We start from the raw sequence: 26,311 nt of genomic DNA, 5'->3' as shown, positions 1-26,311 counted from the left end.
AAACGGCTCAGGTTGGTCGGCGTGCGAGGTGTTGAAGGCCACAAGCTGCCACAGTATCGGGCGACATGACCAATGCTGCGACAGGTGAAACATATCGGCTGGTCATCCGCAGTTCTCCACTCAGTCGGGTTGCGATAACGTGGAGAGAAGCGTCGGGGTGAAGCGAAAATAGTAGAAGGGCGTTCGTTTGCTCTAGGACTGGCGACAGCACAGACAGCATGTAAACCAATGTTTTGAAGTTCCTGGTGAACGATAGCTTGTACGATGGGAACTGAAGAAGGGCTACAGGCCTGCGCGAACAGAAATCTGCTGGCGCCATCGCATCCAGTTCACTTCGAACGATTCGCACCACGTCCTCTGATGGCGACGCATGCTGCCGAGCGGGTTGACCTTCTCACGTCAACGTCGCGGCAGTATTGGGAAGTCTGGAAAATGGTTGCAAGACGCGTCGGCTTTTTGGCCTGCTCGAGTTGTCGGCACTCTTTGATAATAGCATCAACTGTAGAGCAGCTTCTGCACATGAGGAGATTAAAGGCGTCATCAGCAATTCCCTTCATCACGTGCCCGACCTTCCCAGTTCCTGTCATGTCGTGATCGGCTTTACGACAAAGCGCCAGCACGTACTGGATGCATGAGACATAGGTATCTGTAGGGGATTGGGCACGTGAGGCCAGGTCCTGTCCTGCGGCAATTTTACGGCCGGCTGGTTTGCCAGACAGCTGTGCCAACTTCTCTTTGCATTAGTCCCCGCTGGTTAGCACCTCTTCATGGTTTTCGTACCCCACCTTTCGTACCCCACTAGCTAGCATAAGCGTAGAGTCCCATCTGTTGATTCCACTCACGCGTTCCACCCAGTAGCTTAGTAGCGATTGCGAGTAGTTTTTATTCAATGCGTGCTTGTTCGCCTACTGTTCGGTGGCGGGAGACGTTGTTCTCACAACTATCTCGTCTAGGGCAGGGCTTCTGTGCCACCGCCTTCAGCGAGTCACATGTCACGTGCGTGCCAGTTTTTTTTTTAATCGTTTGCATGGCTTGCGGCAAGTGGCCCGCAGGCTCGCTTGCATTGCTCCACATGGGATCTGTTTGTTCATTAACTTAGTGCAAATTCCACTAGCGTGTTTACAATGAGCGATACTGTCTATGTTTAGCAACCTATTTTGACAAGACACATGGCGATAACATACGGTCTGGCTGCCTAAAATCGGACGACGAGCTGTAACAGCTAGAGAAATCATTGGTTGCTGTCAACGTGCAATTCACGGTTTTTTAGTCACGAAAAAAAGTCGGGCGATTGCACTAATTGGTGAAGGTGACCCATACCGCTGTCAAGGGGGCGCTGTCGAGCGCGCACTACCTCGGTTCAGATAGAACAAAATTGAGACCGAGTGTCGCTACACAGTTCTTTTCAATTGAATATTTGATTATGAACGTTTTTCTGCCAAATATGATCTAAACATCTGATTCGGATTGACCCCAATCACAAATGAAAGCGTAGACGCCTGAAGGCCCTGAACATTAGTGTTTGAGAGGTTCAATGCTCGCACTAGTTGTACGTGACTCGCTGCGCTTGCTTGCGTGGACGACATAAATAATTTGGGCACAGGTAATATTAATGATACCGTGTAGAGTGGCGTAAGTTTGTTCGTTTATCACTTTTGTCTTGCGACAGGAACGAAGGGACTTCCAATTTTTATCCAAAGAAAATGCACGCTTCTGTCTTTGCGGTTAAATCATCCAATCAACTTTTATATTGTAACGCTGCTGGTGGGCTAACTTTCATAAATCAATTACTGGAACAAAGATCTGCCGACTCCGCATGCACAATGAACCAATCGAGCGTTGCATGGCACATCGAGTACGCCTTGCAACGAACAAATTAATAAAATTTGAGCACTACATACCGAATACAGACCGAAGCTGTTTAGCGGCCAGGCACAAGGAGAATAAAACAAAGGCATTGCGATCGTTCTGCTTCAAAGGACCATTATGCAAGCACCTTTTAGGAATGGGCGCCTGTTTCGTGCATCGCAGCGTTGCATGGTGCTTCGAGTAATGTGATGGTGAGTAAAAAAAAATGCTTGTCTGTTCCCGACGCGCCTGACGCACAGACGGAGAGCCGCGGGCATCTAGCGGAAAATCGAGGGGCTTTGAACAGCGCCACCTAGAACACACACAAAGAATAAATAAAAAAAATTGACTGCCGCGCACTTGACGTCTGACGTCGTTGAACGTGGCAGCGCAGAAGCCCGGCACTAGACGGGTGAGTTATGAAAACGTCTCGCTGCTGTGCCTCAGCTTGCAGAGCGGGAACACTGAAACCACGCACATGCCCGCACTTTGACGGCCGAGGTGTTCTTGGTGGAAGAGCTGTTCGTTCCTTAACCGACGGCGCGCACTACGCGCCTTCGGCACTGCAGCTGTGTCGTGGTGCACTCAGCAAACTGCAATTTACTCCCTGACTTGTTATCAGCTGCTTTGCTGTGTTACATTTATCCGTGTGTGCACAAAACGCAGCGGAATTGTACCTCCAGCACTTTACTAGCTGAACGACTTTAGGACGAAAGTAAAGTTGCGGAATTGGCTATTAGCACTTCACATGACTGTATCGACGTGAGTTTCTTGTGCCTTTATGTGGCTCGCTTTACCGCTCAAGCGCTTAGTGCGCTGGTTGACTGAGCGTGGGCACAAATTATAGAGAATAATAGGAATGGTGCGCGCTGGTACTCTGGAATCATTTCTGATGCGCAGGAATAGTGTCTGGCCGATAACCATTCAAAATTATTCTTGACTGCTACAAAATCAGCTACAAAGCTCTTGGTCATTCGCACCCCACTGCGCATCGGAAGCAGCTTAATAATGCAATGGTTTGTAGCAGTGATATGACTGGCCCATTTCGTGTTTCCATGTTAAGTCACCATTTAACTGAGCGTGCTGTGGTGAGCGTAATCTACCGCTTAGTAGCTTGAGCTTGCCATTGAGGAGAGGGTGATAACGTCATTGCGGCCTACATATTCATAGAACAAGTTGGACTTTAGAAAACACACGGACGTAATGTCCTATTGTGCGTATTTGTTTGCGTATTTAAATAAATGAATTCAAAGTGCTTCCTTTATGTCCGGCAAGTGTATTTTTGTGCCAATATTAACTGCAAGTTTTGGACCGAATTAGTGTTGTACTTCAAAAATCGTTTGTTCAGGTAGCAATATATTTTTTTCGCTGCGCACTTGGTCACTAACAAATCAACCTGTCCTACTAGTTTAAACACCAAGAATTATTAATAAGTAGATTTTGCCGTTTTCAACTTTTTACTCACATTAACTGGCATACTTTGCAGCGGCATAATTAAAATTCACATTCAGTGCAGCATCGGACTTACACTTTGTCTTGAGTCTGAAGTTCATGTAACAAGAAAAATAGAAAGGACGCTGATGAAAGTTGTTGATAAGAGTTAGATGTTTAAGCTTGCGTACGGAAGCCTTGTTCACAACACGAACAGCTCGAAACGATGGCATTCTGTGTATGGAGGCGGAAGACTGCTGCGTTGCGATTCAGTGTTTTTGCTGTAGTCTTTAGCAAGGGAGGCAGATACTGCCTTCAAATACAGGTTCCTTCGCAATTATGGAAACCTTGTCTTGGTCAATAGCACATCTAGACTGCCACGTGCTCTGCTAGTGCATTGGCAACAACGTTCTTTTTCGCTTATCATTCATTTCTAATTCTTCTCTTTGATATCGTACATTTCTTGTTTTAAGTACTTTCAATATTACTGCTTTCGCCGATGTAAAGTTTGTCACGATTCTCGCAGGGTATTATGTATACAACGCTAGGAAACATCTCTTCTGCATCTTGAAATCTAAAAGTTCATGCTGCAACGACTGGACGGAAGCGTGGGCTACACTGACTTCATGGCTTTCAGAACGTGTGCCAAGGCCGCGCTCACTCAAGGGACATAGAGAAGAGTGGCGTGAGCTTAAGGGCCTATGGCCTGCAATGTCGCACGTCTCAACAATATTCCATGGAACGAATATAAATTGGTCGTTATGCTCACTCGGTCTCAATCTGTGCAGTTCACTGTCAACGATCTGGTCATCAGGATTAAAGCAAAAATCATACAGCGAGCCTGGAAAATTAAGAGTACGTGAGGTTACTCCAAAAGTTTCATTCGTTGCCTAAGATATCGTTCAGGCTGTCCCCGTACTTCACTTGGCCACTCGTCCTTGAGTTAACGGTTCCACTCACTATGTCCCGAAAGTAAGGCCTTGACAAGTGTTCTGGAAACCTATGAAGTCAACGTGGTGCGTAAATGCTCCTTCCTGCACGTTGCAGCGTGAACTGGTACATGCAAACGACATGCTGTATAATGGTTTTTCGGCGTGGTTTAGGTATACTATGTGCGAATTGCGACTGTGTTTACATCAACAAAAGAGGCAATTTCTAAAAGTGCTTGAAGCAGCTTGAGTATGATATGAAAACAAAAAAGTCGCTTCCGACACACCTGCCGTGGACGTGGCAGCCTCTAACGAGGACATTGGCCTTCTTGGATAAGGTTTTCATCGTCGTTCAGAAAGAATCTGCATTTCACGGCAGTATCTGGGCTTCTTCCTATCAGAATACAAAAAGCTGCATCGCAGGAATGGCATGTACTCCGTCTGCATACGCAAGACGACTAGGTCGGATTTCTAATAGTTACTGTTCGCAAACAAGGCTTCCGTACAAATGAGTCGGAACTGTTATCAGTCATATGCAATAAAACCGCTAAACTAAGTTGAAGACGCAGCCGAAATTACTTCATGATATTCATTACTATTCATTACTGCCCTTCACTGCAATATATGTGCAATGCCGCGCACAAACTTGAACATAGATAGAAGACGCCTTTCCTGTGACCAAGGCCGTCAAATGGCCGCTGGCGTGCTGAACTTTTAATAAAACACCAGAAAAACTTTGGCCTCCTGAAAAAACCACTTCTTAGCGCCTGACATGATTGCTTTTACCATAGTTGCCACCTATTTCGATGTGATTATCTTTAATTTCCGCATTGAGTTGGCTCCTCTTAAGATCGCGAAATCTTCCCCTTTCCCTACGGTGTATATATCTTGCGTAGCGCAATATAAACCTTAAACTGTAAGGGCGGGTTTTGTTTTTCTTACTTTGTTGAATTATTCGAAATCTTTATTTCGTTTTAGAAATATGATAGCTATATTTACAAAATACTGCGGACGTGAGGTTCGAGCAGCGTGTTCCGCAAGCCCGGCCTCATCTTTCTTTCGCGCTTAGTTTCGCGGGAAGGTATTTACACCAGTGTTCTATTTGGTTCTGATAAATAATGTAGCATGCGATGAAAAATGAATAAAGGAAAGCAGATGCATCGGGCAAGTTACCTAAGATTGTAGCAAAGCTGGCAGATGAGACACTATCGCGCGGCGCCAGATGCTTCTTATGACGGAAGCTATTTAACAGGCTACTCTACTATCCAAAATGGCTTGCATTGTATTAGCGGTAAAACTTGCAGCTACTGCCGAAGTTAAGCCAGCTACGGAATTGCTGGTAAGTGGTGCAGATGAATCCGCAGCAAAGTTATGAAGCATATTCAAGTTCACTACCTGTCACAGAACATTACACGACGCACTTCTGAACGCAAATGTCTTGTAAGTGTATACCCGCATGACTTTGTTATTACGTGAAATGAGGATGCGCATGGCAAGCGTGCATCAGTGTGTTTGTGTCGCAGTGCTCTTGTGCCACTTGTCAACAATCAGTGACCGAATGATTCAACAAGCAAAAGATGGCGGTAATTATAACAACCTTTTCAATGAATCCCAAAAATATGCTTGCCATTGATATTAAAATAGAAGCAAAGGCAGGCGTGATCGTGTTGCATTTGGCTTGAACGGTAAGAAATTCAAGGAAATGTAGATTAGTGGATACTTACTCAATACATCTGTACTTCCTGACTACATATGTACTAGGCAATGGCCATAGTATGCTACGTAAACACCAATGTTCAGGCGCCGTTGCATTTAACAGGCTGACATGCTGACATTGCATGTGCTTTAGAAGTGATAGAAAATCCGGTAATACCTGAGGTATTGAACGAGCATCGTTAGGCAATTTTAAAAAAGTATAGCCGATGACGGTATCCTAGCAGTAATGACGGACAAAGATAGACATTTATGTCGTTGGACGAAGCCATCAAAAGCAATTTACAGACAACCAGGGTAAGCTCTGGATCGATACAGTGCTTATTCCAACGCTAGTTTTACAGAGAACACAATGACCTTTCGTAGGCCTAGCCAGTGCCGACTCAATCGCAACACTGGCTCTTGGTGGCCCCTTGTAATGTTCTGAATATATCATGTTCCGCCATTTTTGGCATGTGTCCAAAAATTTTTGTGCATGTCGAACGGTGGCAGTTGTCAGTAGGACTTGAAACAAACTCAGTAAGTTGCCATTAGTTTCACATTCCACAAGCACACTCCAGCATTCAGGGCGACAAGGAAAGACATGTAACAACGAAAGGGCCAACGAAGTGCCGACGTTAAAGGTGACAATATCAACGTGATTAAAATTATTCGATCATTCAATCTGAAGTATTTTCCATGCTCTCTTTTTATGTTCAGTATTCACTCATTTAGCATCCTATTGTATCGTATTTGACGGGTAATATCGTCGATCTTGTCTTATTTAGCGTCCAAATTTAGTTGATCTTTCTTCTTTAATCAAATAAGCCAGGCTGATAGAGCTCGGACACTTGGAAATTTAAGATACAAGGTGGATAATTTTTGGCTATATCGGCGTTTATTGTACATGTATCGTTATTTCCCCTACTCTGCTATTAGCTGTCGCTTCATGGTGTCGCAACCGGAGGCGCCTTTCAGGCACCATTGCTTCGTGCAGGCTCTGCTTAATCAAAGCGAATTTGATCAATTTCTTCAAGACTGCTGTGTGACGGCTTGCCTCAGCATACCTATACCTGCGGCTCTACACCTTTTACAGGGGTATAATGCAAATTTATGGTTGATATATTTAGTTAATTGGCGCAAATTATGCCCGTGCTGTTAACTTTATATCTTCCATGAGGCTTATCATTTTTTTTCTCATTCATCGCTAGCACCGAGTATTCGTCCCCGATATGCCGCGCTGCGTACACGTAGCGCGGCGGTCCCGAATCTCGCTTCCTGTAAATGCAGTATCGCATCATGCATACGCATATGATTCGACTTCCGGTCATCTACGATTTACTGGCTGGCTGTTAAATCTACATTACCTACAGCATGGTTTCTTTCAAGTGAAAGATCTTTTTGCTCTAAGAGCTTTATCATTATGAAGTTTACGAAAATTCTTAAAACCCAACACCCGCGGTCTGCTTTAAAAGCCATTTCTATTGCTTTTTTTTCAATCTGGGGTGCTGCACTGAAATGCATAATGCCACAATGTGTTCGAACAACACAGTATCCAAACATATTCCTTGTTGATAAAGCTCTTCGTCAAATGAATTTAACGTTCAATTAAAATCAGCGTCCCTAAAACCTTGAAAATCGTCAGTTCACATGTGTGATTAATTCTAAAAGTAGCGATCACTTGTTTATGAATACAAGTCTTCAGGGCAACAAGGAATGCGGAATGCTCTACGGGCTAAATGATATTTAGTATCAAGGAAGACCGCGTGTATTATTCTATTCTCTGCGCGTTAGAATGAGCGACTTCACCTAAATTCATTGTTATGAAAAACTGTTAGGTCATATCACGTTTAGGCCCTACCTGCTATGGTGGCTTAGCAGCCATGGAGTTGCGCTGCTAAGTACGAAGTCGCAGGATAAATACCGTACCGCGGGGGCCGCATTTCTATGGGGGCGCAATGCAAGAACGCCCGTTTTCCGTTCATTCAGCAAAACGTAAGATCCCCTGGTGCTCAAAATTAATCCGGCAGGCCTCATAATAAGGTCGTGGTTTTGGCCCGCAAAACCCCACAATATAATCTTTTCATCGTTTAGGTTCTTCAACGAGAAGTCACTGTAGTTTGTTGTCTGTAAATACATTCACTCATACGTGTTCTGTATCGTATTTCCATCTTGGATGCGTGCTGCTAAAAAATATTGCTCATGTGTATCATGTGTTTTCCCGAGCTTCTGTGGAAAGTACTTGAACTTGCGAACTCTCCCACAACATAGCTATATTTTTTGCCTTGACTTGGGCTGCCTTTATAGGCTCGATATTCTTTTTGTCCGCATGAACTCTTTTCCCTTCATAAACATTTGTGACTTAACAACGCAACCACTCCTTGCAACCGCTTTCAGCAGTTTTACACTGATGTCGTTGAAATGTACCCCATGTATAACTAAATCTTAAAACATTAGCGCAGAAAAAAGAACAAGATGAAAAGAACGAGGACAAGTACATACTTCAAACTTCGTTTATTTCGCGGCCTTTCTTTATCATTTCTTGTTTTTTTTTTGTGCCAGAGTGGACAAGGTAATAACAGCTGCTTTCAAAAAGTTAAAGATCTACATATGTTGATGGCTAACTAGTGGCGAATGACGAAAACACTACTGGTGCTGCGCAAGAAGTCCTCGAAGTGAGTCAGAGCAGTGTACACAAATTTAGACTAAGGCAAAATACGTAAAAAAGGATTTTCAGAAAACTTCAGGAAACATAAGCATCAACGTTGAAATTACCACCTGTAGGCCCAATAAAGGTGCCACTGAATTCCTTCTAGTTCACTAGTTATCTGCTTATTTAATACATAAGCACCATCAGTACCTAAAAAAAGGCACTATGTCTAAATTTTCCGTCTCTAGTCATTAAGATAAACTACTAGCTCCCATAATCACTTACATAACCATCGAGCCGTCACCTAAGTTAGCTTGCATTAGTCAAAACAAAAAACAGAGGCCCTCTAACGTAAAACTATTCCGATGTGTTTTATTCTAATCTCCTGACATCAAATTTGTGTAACCGCGACGCAAGCATCAGGCGGTGACCCGCAGGGTTGTCTGAACATACCGATCAAACGCTCTCCTCGTTCATAGGAATAACTTTTGTTTGCTTGAAAACGAATAACATTACCGACACTGAGCGGCTTGTCTTATCTAATTCGCTGACAAGAGGCGAGGAGCACGCTCAAGTGGAGGAATTCCATGGGACCGAGCCACTGCACTGAAAATCGATAACCGGATGAACAGGGTTGTGCCGGCGTCTGCGACTGGTCCACTTTCTCCTACTTATCTTGTGGTGGCTGGTCGAAAATCACGGCGGCATGCAACGGTGGCTTAAGAATGACGCTAAACCGGATCTTCAGCAAAGAAGAGTTGGCAAAATGAGGTGGTAAACGTTCCGAAAGTGCTCGAAAACGTCACACGGCCGCGCAAGAAGCTTTATTATACGTAAACAAATCCATGCTCTCCGGCAAGGGCGAATAGCCAGTGCCAAAGCTATTGGCGGCAGCCATCTTTTATTCCTTTCGGAACGAGACATCCTGCGCCTATTCAGAAAAAAATTAGTTTTGTTCAGCATATTAATGCATCTTTACCGCGTACACGTCTCTCTGACGCGGTGAGCTTTTGCGGTTTTGAGACGTTGCGTGACAGGCAGGTGAAGTGGGTGCAGCCCAAACACTTTTGACCAATAGTCGAGGTCAAATAGCGCGGAGGCGTCGAATCAGAAAGCACTATTTTTCTTTTGTTCGGTCAAATCATGCATAATCAATGTATACACGTCATAACACATGGGGAGCTATCGCGGTTTTCGTGACGTCGACCGAGAGGTGTAGTGGGGAGGTCCAAAATCTTTTTGACCCATCGCGTAGTGCTGATTGCAGAATTGGAATAGAAAAGTTTGGAATAGCTTTACGTTAGAGCGCCCCAGCTGGAAGTAGAAGTTGTTTAATTAGGTTCTTGGGGTAAGGGGACAGCGTGAACAACATTGGGGATGAACAAGGGCTTGTCCTGTTGGTGCTCCTGGAGGATGTTGATCGGTCCCTTGGTTGTCTGCGCACCTGCGTAAAGCAGTCGGACAAGTACATCAAATTCCGTTCACAAACTGTGCCACGAAATTGCGTCACTGTTTAAAACAATCAGAATAACGGCTTCTCTATGTTTCCTCCTTAAGGAAGAATTTAGATATAGAATAATTCATGCTGTACTATATTTTATAATGAATTGAATGATATAGCGAACATTATCTCTAATTGCGACGTGGGTTTGCTAGTTTTAGTTTCTACTTTTCGGAATAATACTGCACTTACAGCTCTTCTTTTCCGAAGTAGCGAGTGCAGTGATTAATTAAAAACATAAACATCAAATTTACGTGTTTAATTTCGTGTTGTTGTTGTTGTTGTTGTTGCTGGCTCTCGACCAAAATTATACGAGCAATCTTAGCCCGTTGATAAGGGCGTCAGGTTGTCGAGCCCGCTTCGCTCAACTCAGCAACCAGATGTACAGGTTATTTGACCATGAACTAAACTAGACAAGACAGCAAGCAGCATCGAGATAGTTTGGTTTTGGTAAATATTGGTTTTAATATAATAATACGTTAACATTCTTAGGATATCTCATGCAATTTCTGGGCGCTTGCTATCTATGCATGCGCTTTTGCATCGAACCATTTTTCCGCCTACCCCTGTCACTGGCATTCCATACCAACCATCCGCCAAATAGGGCCACTGAGTGTGTTGCAAAGTGTAAATATGTGTCGCTCTTTTAGCAAACCTCTATCGTGCTGACATGAATTACTGTATAAGTGGAAGAGGGAAGGTGCCAGTGTTCAGTGAAACTCTTTCCTGTCGACTTGAAGCACTGGGAGTATGCCTCTTGCTTTTTGCTTCTCTTCAATAATCATGATTGATGCCATTTTAGGTCAGTGGGTATGAGCTAGTAGGCATGTGCCGGTTTTCAATGAACATCTATGCCGCTAAATAGTGTAACTAGGCATGTGAAACAAGGAATGTTCAGCTCTACAATGGCGAAAAAATTTGGTGAACCCTGCACACGATGACTGTCCAAGGTAATGTGTTTAGCATTCCATCATTATGGCCACACAACATATTGCCACTGTCGAAACGAATAATGTATGGACGTTGTATTGCAGTGGGATTCGTCTTTCCCGTTTCCCTAATAATAGTCAGTGCAATCTAGCGCCGCCGCCACAAACCAGGGCGTGGACTCCAAAATGCATGGTACTCCACTGAGTGCCAACGCTGAGAAACACGTAATGCGGCAACTGGGCTCTTCTCTCGCGTTTCTTTCTGGACATGCTGCGCGTTCTAATGGCAATGCCGATAAATCTACGCGTGGCCTCACAGAGCAGAAGCTTGAGGTGCTGGTGCCTACGAATGCTGGGAATTATTCCTTCGCTTGCCGCAGACTCAGTGGAACATATTCAATATAGAGCGGCACATACCGAATGCATTCATGGCACAGCTCGCTAAAGCCTTCGGGTGAGAGACGTTTGTTGGTAGATCCTTCTAGCGGAGGTAAGCAATACCAGTCTTCACATGATTAGAACGGACAGTCAACTGTCTTTATTCAAAAGTAAAATCAGGTTCGCCGAGTGGCCATGGTGGTGCGCCAGTCGGATTCCAAAAGTGAGCGTGGAGCAATGACCCCCACGCCGAGGCAAGACGAGGTAAGCTGTATTTCCGGAGCAAGGGGCAATGACCTCTCAGACGGGGACAACCAGGGACGGGAAGTCGCTACAAGGACAACGTCACCCCCGCCCCCTAGAATGCCGGAAGCTTAGGTGTGTATGGCGGAAAGAATGAAGAGTTTCATATTGACTGGTTTCAAGTGGTAGCCCGACACTGTCTCTTGTTTGCCGCGGACTTCAATCGTCAAGGTTTTCTCTGAACCCGAAACCACACGAAAGGGGCTTTCATAATAAATAAGTCAGTGGTTGCTTGATAGAGTCGCGCCGCAGAAAGACGTGCGTGCTTCTGTCTATTTCCGGGAAACTAAGAACAGGCTGCCCACGGACGATACGTGGCGCTAGTCGGAGTTAGTCGAGCCAGGAATGAAGCTTCTCTAAATGCTGTGTGGCCGCTGATGGAGTGCTCAGCTGGGTGCCGGAAAACTGGCCTGGTACGCGGATTGCTGACCTCTACCTCATTTCAGCTGCGCTGACTCTGAGACCGTCTCTGATTGTTGTTCGCAGCTCCAATAGTACTAAGAGTAGCCTGTCCACCCAGTGCTTTCTGTAGGGTGATCATTTCTGTAGTGGTGATCATTCACACCTTCAGTTATCAGTTGAGACGCTTTATCATGCCGTTGCTTTGTGGGTGGTAAACTGTGGGGTTTCGAAGGCGCGTGTCGAGCAGTCTCGCCAGGGCAGAAAAAAATCGACATTTGGAATTGTCGGCCTTGGTCAGTAGTTGTGTGCAAAGTGCAACCATACCGCGACACCCACTTAGCAACAAATGCGTCCGCCATTGTTTCGGCCGTATTTCTTATAAAGGTGTTGCCTCAGGCCACCTTGGGTACTGGTCGACACACGTGAGGAGGTATTTGAAACCTTGGCAGGGCGGAACAGGCCCAACCAAGCATAAATTCACGTTATCGAATCGGGTCCCTCGTGGTCGAAACGGCTGCACCGCTGAACGCGTGTGCCGAGTAACTTTCAAGGCTTGACAGGCTCGGCAGCTTCTTGCCCAACTTCGAACACGTTTGTTGATCCCTGACCAGGCGAAACGGACCGTGATCAGCCTTAGTGTCACTCTTAGCTTAGCCGGTGCACTGAATTAAATATGGCCTCCGAAAGCGATGGCGCATGAACGGTCGTCGAGCTACCTGCGATGTGTAGCACGTGAGCAATGTTGTGTGGAGAAGCGACACCTCCGCAAGCTGGACGGCCACAATTGGACCACCTCGGGGTCGTTTTCCGTGCCGAGGCTAGAGTTCGACAGTCCACAGGGCCAGCAGGCGCAGCACCGATCTACGGCAGTGCGTGAGCTGTCCCATGTTCGGTCCCAGAGATATGGCGGATGTCCGCAGAAAATTGGGAGATAAAGGAAAGATGTCCAAGCTCACGTTCTGAGTGCGAGGTTCTGTTGTTCTTGAAAACAAAAGTTACCGGCTCGTTGTCGATCAGAACGTAAAACCTACAGCCTTCAAGAAAAACGCAAGTGCTTGATAGCGCAGTAGATGGCCAACATCTCCCTCCCGAAGGTGCTGTAGCGAGCTTCTGTAGGTTTGAGGCACTTTGAGAAGAGGCCCAGCGGCCTACAGCTTATGCCATCGTGCTGATGCAGTACTGTACTCATTGCCGTGATCGAGGCTTCTACCCTAAAGCGAGTCGGCGTGTCGCGCAACGGATGAATCAGCAACACTGCAGTCACCAACCGCGTTTTCGCTTCCTGGAAGGAGGGTTTGTGCTAGATAGAGAGCACGATAGAGAGCGCGAAGGCCACTTCGCTAGCTGCGCTGCCCCCTTACTCACACCAGCTATTTGACAGCGAGTGTTCGGGCTCATGGAGTGTGATGCGTTCATGCTCGCTTGCGCGCGCGGGCACCACAAGCGCTTGTGTGCTTGGTAATGAATTTACTAAGCAAATGTTTCCAAGTTGACAAAGTCGATAAATCTACTGTACTTACTTCTATAGCGGTCTACGAATTTCCATCGCAGTCGATGCTTCGCCTTTACGGGTGAAACTGCGGCTTTTTTTAGCATAATAAGATGTTTCTTGGTGGTGCGTTCCTTCAAGGACGCTACTAGTAGGAATGGCAAGGCAGCGTGAGGTACCGTCTCGAAAGACGCCAGCGAGCAGCAGCGCCAGCAGAACGATTTGATCATTGGCGATATTGCTGGACGGAGGCGCAGCGAGCGAGCCAAGGATTGGCGATGCTACTGGACGGAGGCGCGTCTTCTTCACAATCAGCCCGGCAAGAAAAAGAGACATCCTGGCGACCTAAGAGGTTGGAGCAAGGGTCCGTAGTAGGGCTTGAGACATGCTACGTGAACGAAGTCACGTCTACGCCGGGGTGTGTCGTGAGATTGAAAAAGTGGTTCGATGAGAAACAAAAATGAAAAACAAATGAGAAAGAAAAAGCCAAGGTATTTCACGCAGCCGAGACATTCATCGACAGGAAACGTAACAGACGCAGAAAGGGGATTGTACAGAAAAATATTTCTTAGGCCGGCGGTGATGTCAAGCGTTGCAAATGGCAGTAGATGGCTTTGTGACTCATCGTCCGACGTTGTGGCAGAAGTCCGTAGCATTGACGACAGCACCGTTGAAGACTGGAACAAGGGCAAACGAGGAGGCCGAATGTCGGTACGCTCGCGCACGACCAGTTTTGGCAACCAATCAAGAGTTTCCTGGCATGGTGCCTCACACAGCGGCGAAAATTCACCTTCAGTGCGTGCGTAGTCAATGACGGAATTATGATCGGGATAGGATGTCCGACCTGAAGATGACGCCATGCGAACATGCAGAAAGAATAAGCTGATAATGTACGTACATTATACCATATATAGGTGCACTGGAAGTACACGCTCCGAAAGATGTAACGTGCTGCGCGCTTTCCTTGTGAAGCGAGAGCCCAGAGCGCGGCGTGGACACGTTGCGCAGTGAACGGCAGAGTTTGGTGGCTATAACAAAAACGTTGGCGCTAGTGTCCACACAGGCAAAAGTAGAAACACCTCCGACAGACGTTGCGACCATCTTAGCAGGAGAGGAGCGAGAATTGTGGCAGTTCGAAGATGGCGCAGTTCTTGCCTCGTGAACTGCGGCGCTTAGTTTTTCTCGTTGGAGTGTGCAGGACGGCGATTCATTGGGGAAAGCGATCGTCGACAAGGCGATGGTGAGTGGCACGAAAGAAACTACGGGAAATCAGTACAACCATACCGCTATGAGGGAACAGGAAGCAACGTTGTTGGAAGGCGATGGAGGCAATAGCGAGAGGCATCTCCTGGAGGGCAGCAGGCGTAACTAATGGAACGATTGCCAGTCGTCCTCCAATGGTTGCTGGCATGCGGCCCGGACAAAGATACAGTAGGAACCGCGGGTGGTGTAGCTCATTGCAATGTCGAGAAAGGCGGCTGGGGAGGCTTACGCACTACCTGCTCATACGTGTGAGGCACGACTACAGGCGGCAATGCCAACGCATAGGTGAGGGGCGCGACCGCAGACTGCTGGCGTGACCTCTTCGGCAACGGCAGTGCGGAGCGTTGGTGGCAGACGAGGGGGCGGCTCACGAGTGAATGAGACCAAGGAAAGTTGACGGGCAACATCCTCGCGCACGAAGTCTTTCATCTGCTGAAGCAGTGGAGGGTGCTCGGGATAGCCACGAGACTCGATAGCGAGTCAGCGCTCGACTGAGGCTGCCGAGTCTAGGTGCGTTGCTTCTTCTACTCCTTGTGGCTCTTGCGAATTCAGAAACGGTGCGCGGATTTCTGGCTAGGATTATCTGAAATACGCCTTCATCGGTGCATTTCAGAATTTGCTGAATATTATCAGCTTCGGGCATGGTGGCGTTGACACATTTACAAGGGTCAACGACTTCTTCAATGTAACTCGAAAGTTTTAGTCTGTTGTGCTCGGGAGCGCAAGCGCTGTTTAGCGCGCAGTTTGCGAACATCAGGTCGATAAAACAACGGGGTGAGGAACTTCGCCCGAAGTTCCTCACCTCGTCGCTTCTACGACGCTTCCGACGCCACTAACTCGACTCGCCGCTATGCTCGCTCGCCCTCTCCTCAACGTCGCCAGCCACGTCCGCCCCAGTTTCACCGTCGCTGTTGGCGACCTACCTCGGACCGTCCCTACAGGAAAACTAGGCAATGCTGCACCTCGAGGTGGTGCCGCAATGTCGGATTTGCCGCAAAATCCTTCTTTGGCGCTTTTTACGAGAAATAACCTCCTTGACGTCCAAGTTGATGGCACACCTGTCACAGCACTCATAGATACCGGAGCACACAGATCGATTATAGACCAGCCGCCTACGCCGTCATCTAAAAACAATTGTTACGCCTGCGCTTACTCGGATCGTACGAATAGCCGACGGTAGCACGGTGACCGATGTTGGAATGGGTACTGCACGTGTGAGCATTTCCGGACGTCATACTGCCGTCCTTTTCCCTGTACTTGACCAATGCCCCCATGAACCTCATCCTAGGCCTAGACGTCATCTCCACCCATTCAGCGCTCATCGATTGTTACTCAAGTACTGTGTGTCTTGACATGCCTCTACTGGACGTTACTCCAACACCACACGAAATTCGCCTAAAACCGACCGATTTTGTTCACGTTCCACCAAAGGTCTTGACATACATCGAAATGTAGCCTTCTGCGATAGTTCCCGATGGTGATTACATCTCCGCCGCCATAACTTCCATCGTTCTCACCCACAGCGTTACTGTCTCGCATACAATACTGAGAACGGTGAATACCCTATGGTGAATTTCGGGCTCGCTAAGCAAACTCTGCCTAAAGATACCACCCTGGTTACAAACACTGCTTTAGAAGTTAGTTGCGTTGAGACTTTTGCCGTCGACACGTTCTGTGACTCGTTCCGGTCTGCCAAATGTACTAACGACGACATTAGGAAAATTATCGCCCCGAATCTCACTCCTGCCGAGACTGAACAGCTGTGCAGCCTAATACTTTCTTACAACGTCTCGCACCATCTTTGCATGCGTAGGCGCGTGGACGCGAGCGTTGGCGCGCCGGCAAGCGTACGTGTAATTCGGCCTTTAGACGCACGTGTTGCCGCGCAAGACCTTTGTGGCATCTGAAAGTTCCAATGCTGTGGTCGATGGTTTAAAGCGCAGTGTGGCGTTTCTCTCTCCCTCGTTTGTCTCTCATATTCGACCTGAACAACCGCCCCTTACGCCACATGCACTTGTGAGACATCGTATACATACAGGCGATAATCCACCCATCCATCGGAGACCCTACCGAGTGTCAGCTTCGGAGCGTCACGTCATCAAAACGTAAGTGGAGATTCTGCGTCGACTACCGCCACCTCAACCACATCACAAAGGACTTCTACCCACTACAGCGTATCGATGACGCCCTCGATTGCCTATACGGTGCACAGTATTTTTCGTCCATCGACCTACGATCCAGATATTGGCGAATCGCTGTCGATGATATAAATCGTGAGAAGACCGCCTTTATAACGCCTAATGGTCTTTACCACTTGAAAGTTATGTCTTTTGGGCTATGCAACGCTCCGGCTACCTTTGAGCGTATGATGGATTTATTACTCCAAGGATTCAAGTGGTCGATTTGTCTCTGCTACCTAGATGATGTTATTGTGTTCTCGCCCTCATTGAGCACACACATTGAGCACCTTTGAGCTGTACTTGCCGTTTTTCGCAAGGCTGGTCTACAGCTCAACTCCAAGAAATGTAACTTCGGCCATCGTGAGATTACTGCTCTTGGACAGGTCGTCAATGCAACTGGCATCCGACCGGACCCAGAGAAAATTTGCGCCCTGAAAGAGTTCTCTTGTCCACGGTCCGCAAAAGATGTCCGAAGTTTCGGGGGCCTTCGCTCTTAATTCCGCTGTTTTGTTAAACATTTTGCCACCATAGCACGCCCTCTCACAGATCTCCTGAAAAAAAGTGTGCCGTTTTCATGGGGATCCTATCAGGTCATCGCCTTTTCTCACCTTACCACCATACTCACCACCCCACCGATTCTAGGACACTAGGCTAGTTCAGCCCCTACAGAAGTGCGCACCGATGCCAGCGGCCACGGAATAGGTGCCGTCTTGGCACAAGTCAACACGGCCATGAACGTGTCATCGCGTACGCTAGCCGTCTTTTGTCACCTGCAGAGCGGAACTACTCTACTACCGAGCGCGCATGTTTAGCCGTTGTGTGGGCAGTTGCGAAATTTCGCTACTATTTATACGGCGGGCTCTTTTCTATTCTAACGGACCACCACGCCCTCTGTTGGCTTTCTTCCTTAAAAGATCCCACAGGGAGGCTTCAACGATGGGCTTTGCGGCAACAAGAATATTCGCATATAGGTCTGGTCGCCTACACAAGGACGCCGACTGTTTGTCCCGTTATCCTGTGCACACGCCCACCAACGCCGACATGGACGTTTCCGCAAGTGTTCTTTCCATTTCTCAGCTTTTGGACATGGCCAACAAGCAACTCCATGACACTACCTTGAGGACCCTCTTTGACCGAATGGAATCTGCTCCTACTGATCCGTTAGGGTGGTTCATTTACAACGACAGGGTATTCTACCGACGCACTGTACATCCTGACGGTCCTCCCTTTCTCCTTGTCGTTCCTCAACACCTCTGCTCAACCGTGCTTCAGGAGCTTCGTAACGCCCCACTTGCAAGACACCTTGGCTTTGCTCGCACTTACGACCGCGTGTGCCACCACTTCTACTGGCCCGGCCTCGCACGCTCCGTACGGTGCTATGTAGCTGCTTGCAAGCCCTGTCAACATCGCTAAAAGCCAGCAACGCTTCCTGCCGGGTACTTGCAGCCGATCGCCATTCCACCTGAGCCGCTCTTTCGCGTGGGTTTAGATCTGCTTGGCCCTTTCCCCGAATCCAGCTCCGGCAACAGGTGGATTGCTGTCGCTACTGATTACGCGACGCACTATGCCGTCACTCGGGCACTTCCCACGAGCTGCGCAACCGACGTCGCAAATTTCCTACTCCGGGGTATCATTTTAGTGCATGGCGCCCCACGACAGCTCCTTACTGACCGCGGCGGCACTTTCATCTCCCAAGCCATCGCCGATATCCTAGGCTCATGTTCTACCAAGCGCAAACTGGCCACCTCCTATCATCCCCAGACTAACGGCCTTACTAAGCGACTTAATCGGACTATTACTGAGATGTTATCGAAATACCTTTTACCCGACCACAGGGACTGGGATGTGGCGCTGCCCTACGTCACGTTCGCCTATAATTCATCACGCCACGATACTGCTGGGTATTCCCCCTTTTACTTACTCTTTCGTTGTGACCCACTATTACCATTAGACGCTTCCCTCCCCTTGATACATAATTTGAGGAGCGAGTATGCCCGCGACGCCATCAGCCGCGCCGACCATGCTCTCCAGCTTGCCCATACTCGTCTGTTGGCCTCGCAGGAATCTCAACGGCACGCTTACGATCGCCGCCTTCGTGACACATACTTTACACCAGGCTCTCCCGTGCTACTTTGTCCCCCTTGCCGCCGAGTGGGGCTCTCCGAGAAACTCGTTCCGTGCCACAAAGGCCCGTACCATGTTCTATGTCGAGTGACCTATGTCACTTACGAGATAATCCCCGAGACCTCCGTCATGCCACCCGGTTCCACATGACCTGACGTCGTACACGTCTCTCGGCCTAAGCCATACTATGCCCTTACCGTCGGCCCCGTCTGAATCACCGGGAGGCTGTTTTTTCTGCCGGGGGTCGTGTTAAAGTGAAAAAGAGGACAAGGTCGTCATGGAAAAGACGATGAAGTGGCAACAGCCTCTCGGGATTCTCGGCTGCTGTTTATATATGTCTTGTAAATACATCGTGTAAATAGTTCTATAACCGTGACAATATCGTGCACAAAGTGGTCGCTGGCTATTTCTGCATAAAATGGAAGCCAGGCCAACACCACGCACGTTTGAACTATTTGGGATATGTGAGTGCAAATGATTAAGAGTGTACTGATTTGCAGAACTGTTGAACATGTCCTTACCCTGTAAGCAAAACACGGTGTCCACGATCTTGACAATGAACTCTTACACAAGGATCCCCTAAATTCACTGTACTTCCGCTTGGAATGCTACGACCCATGAAGATGCATTGATCTGCACAAAATAAAAAGACAAACACCAGGAAAGTGTAATGTTGAACGCATAACGAATATTAAGAATAATTTCTGGTGCAATGTACAAATTTGCGAAAGGAGGCTGGTAGGAGGCCTGAGTTTAAGATTGGTATTGTGTTTTCGAATGATTGATGCCACCCTTCTATACTAAAATATAATACTTTCGTTTGAACTCGACGTGGGGCGGTACTTTTTCCCAGAAATGACACTTAAAATTAACATAGCATTAAGAAGTGTTCACGACATGAAAAGAGCCTGCGATCAAAATAAATGCGATCATATCTATGAGGTGATGACGAAAAGAACGAAGAGCGCCATGAAGATGGTGTGTGAGAGCAATATCGCGGCAATAATAGCGTCAGGGAACACTACGCTAACTGACTATAGACAGAGTATTTACGTACGCGATACTAGAGCCCACGTATCAGCTCGTAATGGTATTTAGAATCTAGGGTCCCATAACTGATGCCTTCAACAATTCATTCAAAATAATAAAAATCAATCAAGTCTGCGAATATTTCTTTTTTCGCTCATTGGTGTGCCCTTGTAACTTCTCTGAAGAAATCTCTATACATGAAAGTTTCAAATGCTCATGCACTCACCACCTCTAGTTTATTAACCAATTTCAATTCTTCAGGCTGTTTCTGAAACAGCAGCTCATTTTTAAAATTTTTATTGGTTCAGTATAGGTCTATTTCACTTGCCACATAGTTCTCTACAGCGGCATCGGCATCATTATATCGATGAAATCCTAATATAATGTGCTTTCTGATACTTCATGCAGGCAGAATGATAAAATAATTATTTTTAATTTAACAAAACACACACTGCTTTTAAATATTCATGTCGTCACCATACAATTATTCAGTTGAAAAAACGACAAATTCTGCCAAACTGTGTCATTCCGCAGTGTATTAGAGTTTGTGAAAACAAATACTTTTGATCACAAAGAAAACAAAATCTTTCTACCAGCGGTCCTCAAATGCCATCTTTCTTTTCTTAGTGAGATAAAAATGAATAATTGTAGATTATGAAACCTAATTACAAATACAAACTGTAAAGAATATATATCCCATTTTTTTCGTGAGTATAATTGAGATACATATTACAGCTTAGCCAACGAAAAAGAAACATTGCGCACAGTTGTCTTCGCGAACATAAAAGTTGAGACCGCTACAGTTTTACGTGTTCTCTCGAATTCTTTTTCTTCTTCACTATAATGCTGTGTGGTATCAAGAAGGTGCTGGAAACACCCGGCAGAGTGTTTTAAAGGTAAGGCTGTCCATATAATCACATCATGCACATGAAATGTATCAGCCAGCTTTTATGCCAAAAGCCAGGTCATTTTGGCAACTAGGTGCTTATAAATATTTTAAAGAAGGTGAGTGCATATTTATTCACTTGTCTATTACTTCTTGTTCGTGATAACACAGTAGAAGATTATTCATATATGCAGGATCAATGAAATGACATGTTCATCACTTAAAGCTAATTACTTTTCGTTGTGCATAATTTTTCGCACAGCGTCCACAAAGAGATGGAACTGATGAGCGTATTGTATTCTTTCAGGGCTGCAGTGCCAGAAAAAAGCAAGAACAATCTTGCGTTATAGGCCTACATTTCTTGCCCAGATAATAGCTTTGATGGTTCACATAATTGACCCTATCAAGAAATAAAAAAACCCCTTCTGGCCTAAGCTTAATTAAATTTCGAACGTAACATAACTTTGAACGAGCAAAACAAACTTTGCCTGTTCTCTTTCCCAGCACCGTGCCTCAGTGGCGTCATCTAGTGTTGTCATGCCACTGTGGTCATTCTATCGTCGTCACACTGTCTTCATTTCATCTGTCATTCATTCTTCGTCGATCAATTGTCACCAAAGTATAGTCGTTATAGATTATTTGCTATGCTATCGCTTTCGCCCATCACCTTCATTGTGTCGACGTAATTTCAGTGCCGTCGTGCTGTCGTCGTCATCACTCCGTCATTATCACAACGCAGTCGTCATTGTATTGTCATGCGTCTTCGAGCACCACAGTTTAGGTTGAGCCAGGTGTTTTCTAGTGCACATCTGCTGTCCAAATTCGTCGCATCCTCTATACTTCTTTATGCTGAATAAACTGGAACAGCGTTCCGCGGAAATACCCATAAACGCTTTGCGTAAACCGATGCCGACCGGGATAAGGATATTATATCATTTCGATGCTTCAATTATTTTAGTAATAAGCATATTTGTGCACAGTGCCAAAACTTCTAATGCTACAAAGATGGCTTTGCCACAGAGTTTTTGTTGCGGTAACGAAATCTATAATTCGAAGGAAGCATGTTTCATTTAGTATAAAAAATGGAAAGGTAGAGGGCTTGCCTGACAGATGATAATTTAGGAATTCAATAGTGGCTTCATTGGCGTATTTTGTTGTCTACTATAGGCTTGTCTGGGCTTTGTGGAGTAAACGATTCTTGTATCGAAATCCTATAAACTTAGGGAAGCTATAAACGGCTGAAATTTTTTTATGGGCTTGATGAAGTGACATTTGGAATGCCTTAATAATTTGCTGCCTCCGAATTGTGCTCTTTGTGCGCTTTGATTCTGCTGAGTTAAGATATTGGGTTAGAACCTAGTTTTATTGCGTAAGCATTCTTCGGCAAACGCCACAGCCCTGTCACGCTATAATTGTGATGCCTTGCATTTGCACAGAAGTGCAGAATTTGTAAAGCTAAGACACTTAATCGTTACGACAGTGTAAATGTTGATGGTTTGTAGCGTTTAAGCGATAAGGAACAATTTAAAGGAAAAAATAAAATGAAAGAAGAATATCCATAGCGATATATTGAGCTCCTTAGAAAATGCTTGGGGATGCTTATAGTAGAGATGGTATGGTATGGTAAAACTTTAATGAAGTCCTGCAGATCGTGAGTCTTCACGAAGCGGGCCGCTCCCACGTGGAAACCGGAAGGCCGAGCCTCTCGGCCGCATCGTGGGCCTGCTGGACAGCCCAGAGTTGGTCAGCCAGAAGAGGGCTGCGGAGAACTGCCTCCCATCTGGCCGACCTGTTAGCGATGATAGAGCGTGACTGGGCACACCGCCAGGGCATGTGGTCTAACGTGGCTATTTCACCACAATCGTGGCAGGTAGCATTGGTATAAGTAACTAGATAGATTTTATGTAAGAGCGACAGATTGGGTTAGACATTCGTTTGTAGTAGACGGAGCGTTAATGCTTGAGCTCTATTGAGGCGCGGATGAGGAACAAAGTAGGTTCTACGGCTGAGATAGTAGTGTTTAGTAATCTCGTTCTAGGTGGAGGGCGTGTCTCTGTTCTCTGGGGAGTCGGCTCCCGATCGGTCGAGGGTAGCGCGGTGGGCAAGTTCACGCGCAGCCCGTGAGCCGACTCGTTCAGGTTGGGAGGAGCACCGTTTATCTGATCCTGATGTGTGGGAAACCAATAAATGAAGTGGTGCATGATTTCCTTTCCCCCAAAAAGCGTGAGGGCCTGTTTGGATACGGTGACTTTTTCAAATGCTCTGACTGCAGTTCTTGAATCACTATAGATGACATCCTGTGAGCTATCCAGCAGGGCTAGTGCAATAGCCATTTGTTCAGCTATTTCGGAGTCGCTCTTCCGAACCGAGGCAGCCTTGGTGATTCCTTGCCGACCATCAACAGTGACGATGGTGAACGCCCGACGTCCGTTACAAGAAGCGGCATCCACAAAGCTGACCTCTCGCTGATCACTGTGCATTTGCCTGAAGAGGTTGGCCGCCCTTGCCCTCCTTCTACCGGATTATGATCTGGGTGCATGTTCCTAGGTATTGGCGCGGCCGTAATGTTCTCGCGAATCGACAGAGGCACGTCAGAGGACTCCTCCGCTACTCTATTGGGGTGATATCCAAGTTCCAGCAAGATGGATCTCCCTGCCTTCGTTGTTGTGACGCGAGTTAGCTGTGCGCGCTCCTGGGCCTCTGCAATCTCCTCGAGAGTGTTATGAATGCCAAGCTGCGTTAGGCGCTCTGTACAAGTGTATACGGGTAACCCGAGAACCCGCTTGGTAATCTCCCTCAGCTGTGCATTAAATTTATCCTGCTCTGCCCGTTTCCATCGATGCATGGCTGCCACGTATCTAAAGTGGCACAGAACGAAGACATGCATTAGTCGAATGAGGTTATCCTCCTTGAGCCCATGATGCCGATTGGATACCCTCCGAACTAAACGAACAGCACTTTCAGTTTTAGCAATTAGCTTGCGTATAGTCTTGCCATTGTACCCCCTGACTCAATGATCATGCCCAAGACCTTGATTGAATCGGCTTTGGGTATACGGCAACCATTTCTTGTATATAGGTTAATGTCTCTGTCTTCTAACAATGTCCACCCCTTGGTCCTTGGACCACGTTTCTTGGGGCTATACAGCAAAAGTTCCGACTTCAAGGGGGAGCATCTGAGACCGGTGGGTTCGAGATAGGTTTCGATAGTATCTATGACCTCCTGTAAGGCTTCCTCAACTTGACCGTCATTGCCTCCTGTGCACCATATAGTTATATCGTCAGCATACATAGTGCGTTTGATGCCTTCAATCTCGAGAAGCTTTCTGCTTAGGTCGACCATGGCTATATTGAATAAACAGGGGGAAATGACGGACCCCTGTGCGGTGCCCCTCTCGCCAAGTTCCAGCAGTTGTGGTTCGAGAGCGACCACCCGGAGTGTCGCCTTCCTATCCGAGAACGATCTAACATAGTTATAAAATCTGTCACCCAGATTGCGCCGAGATATTGAGGCTAGGATATGCGAACGTAGAACGCCATCGAAGGACTTCTCAAGATCAAGTCCCAAAACGGCTCGAGTGTCGCTTGAGTCGTTGTCTATGATTTGATGTTTAATCGGTTTCATGATATCCTGTGTGGATAGGCCTGGTCTGATTCCTATCATACTATGGGGGTAAATGTCGTTATTCTCCAGGAACCGGGAGAGTCGATTCAGGACCGCGTGCTCCGCTACCTTACCCACACAGGATGTAAGCAAGATGTGCCTCAAGTTGTCAACGTTAGGTATTTTGCCAGGTTTGGGGATGAGCACTGCGAGAGCAGTCTTACAAGGTAATGGCAATAGTATGGATGGGCCAACTGAAATTTGGAGGTGGGCCTGCCTGAAATTTGCAAGTAGGCCTCGCTAAAGCTTCTGGGTGGGCCAACTTGAAAGGTGGTGTGGGCCAACATAAATTAGAGGATGGGCCAACTTGAAATTCGGACATGGTTTAAATTAAATATGGGGCTTGGATTAGCTTGAAATTTAAACGTATGCCAAATTGAAATTTCGACACGGGCCCACTGAAAATAGCAGGTGGGTCAACTTAAATTTGGCAGTGGGTCAGCTTGAAATCAGGTAGTGGGCCAAGCGTAAATTTAAAGTCATCACAGCATATGATCACCGGAGCTGATCATATGGTGCGTTTCATAATGTTGCACAACTAGACTCATTTCTTCTCAGTAGCCTTGATTTACAATGTACTGTCTTGCAAAACGTAAGATTGTTGTTTTTTTAATAAAAGTTTTATACTGCTTGCATATTTCTCCCTCTGCTTCAGACAAAACACGTATTCAAAATTTTGGTCCTACCAGCGCACCTCTTGATGTAATTTAGTTTCTTTTACGACTTTTCCCCTTCTTCTTCCCTCTTCCCTTTTTCATCATTTATAGTTTCCTTGCTACACTCTGTACGCAGAGTTATCCTTCTCTTTTCTTATTAGGATTGCGGGAGATAGAGCTAAGTCTGCATAAAAGCGGCTGTGGAAAGCTGTTGCTGCCTTGCGGAAGACCTTTCCTCGAAGACAAACTATCAGCAGACTTACAGCCCATGAAAGTTTGGGCGGCATGAGCTTGAAGCGCGACAAAAAAAAACCTCAAACAGGTGTCGACGCTATAAGGACAATGTCGACGTGCATGATTGCTTGAACGATTCAATGACGAAACGTAGTGTGTCTCTTTATCATTATCTGCTTTTTTATGTTTAATAGTTACGTTTTCATGTCTAATTGTATTGTATCCCTCAGACAATTGCGCTTATGCACACCGGAACTTCTTGGCTGCCCTGCAACGTAGGAGCCGCTCGTTCTACTCTTCAGTTTCGCCAACCACGCGTCTACTTTCGGTGACTGTTCTGATGCGTTTGTTCGTATCCTGCCACTCTAGGCGGGCAAAATACCAATAAACGCAGTTGGGCGAGGCGGACCTCACGACAATCGGCCGTCATCATGGACTGGTTGGCACGTGCATTGGGAAAATGACCTAACACCCTTCGGCACTCTCATATAGACGCAAGCACCCACAGCCTTGGCGCGCTTGCGTTCCTTCTTTTCAGCGTCGACACTAGTGTTTCGACGCGTGGGCTGGTTCTGATTATGAACACCACAAACCCTTTGATTTCTCTAGGGCTTCATCAAGCCGGTGCACCGCTTTAGCATCCATGTGCGCTCTAGGACAACAGCCGGCATGCCAACTCACACGCGCGTCTGTAGAGGTATGAGCAAGCTCTACTTTCTTCCGA

General features: G+C 46.6%; 1 protein-coding gene across 1 annotated transcript in view; it reads right to left on the bottom strand.

Moving 5' to 3' along the window:
- Window positions 1-8,395: 8,395 nt before the first annotated feature.
- The window catches only part of LOC142591437 (uncharacterized), a 74,171-nt gene continuing 56,255 nt past the window's right edge, over window positions 8,396-26,311 (bottom strand). The window contains exons 5-6 of the mRNA XM_075703765.1: window positions 19,641-19,752; window positions 8,396-9,994 (exon numbers count right to left, since the gene is read on the bottom strand). Coding sequence (XP_075559880.1) covers window positions 19,728-19,752 — 25 coding nt within the window. The 3' untranslated portion in view covers window positions 8,396-9,994; window positions 19,641-19,727. The remainder of the gene's footprint in view (window positions 9,995-19,640; window positions 19,753-26,311) is intronic.

The sequence above is a fragment of the Dermacentor variabilis genome, chromosome 8 (genome assembly GCF_050947875.1).
Source record: "Dermacentor variabilis isolate Ectoservices chromosome 8, ASM5094787v1, whole genome shotgun sequence".
NCBI lineage: Eukaryota > Metazoa > Arthropoda > Arachnida > Ixodida > Ixodidae > Dermacentor > Dermacentor variabilis.
Note: the sequence above shows the minus strand (reverse complement) of the source record. Positions and strands in the feature narration are given on the sequence as shown.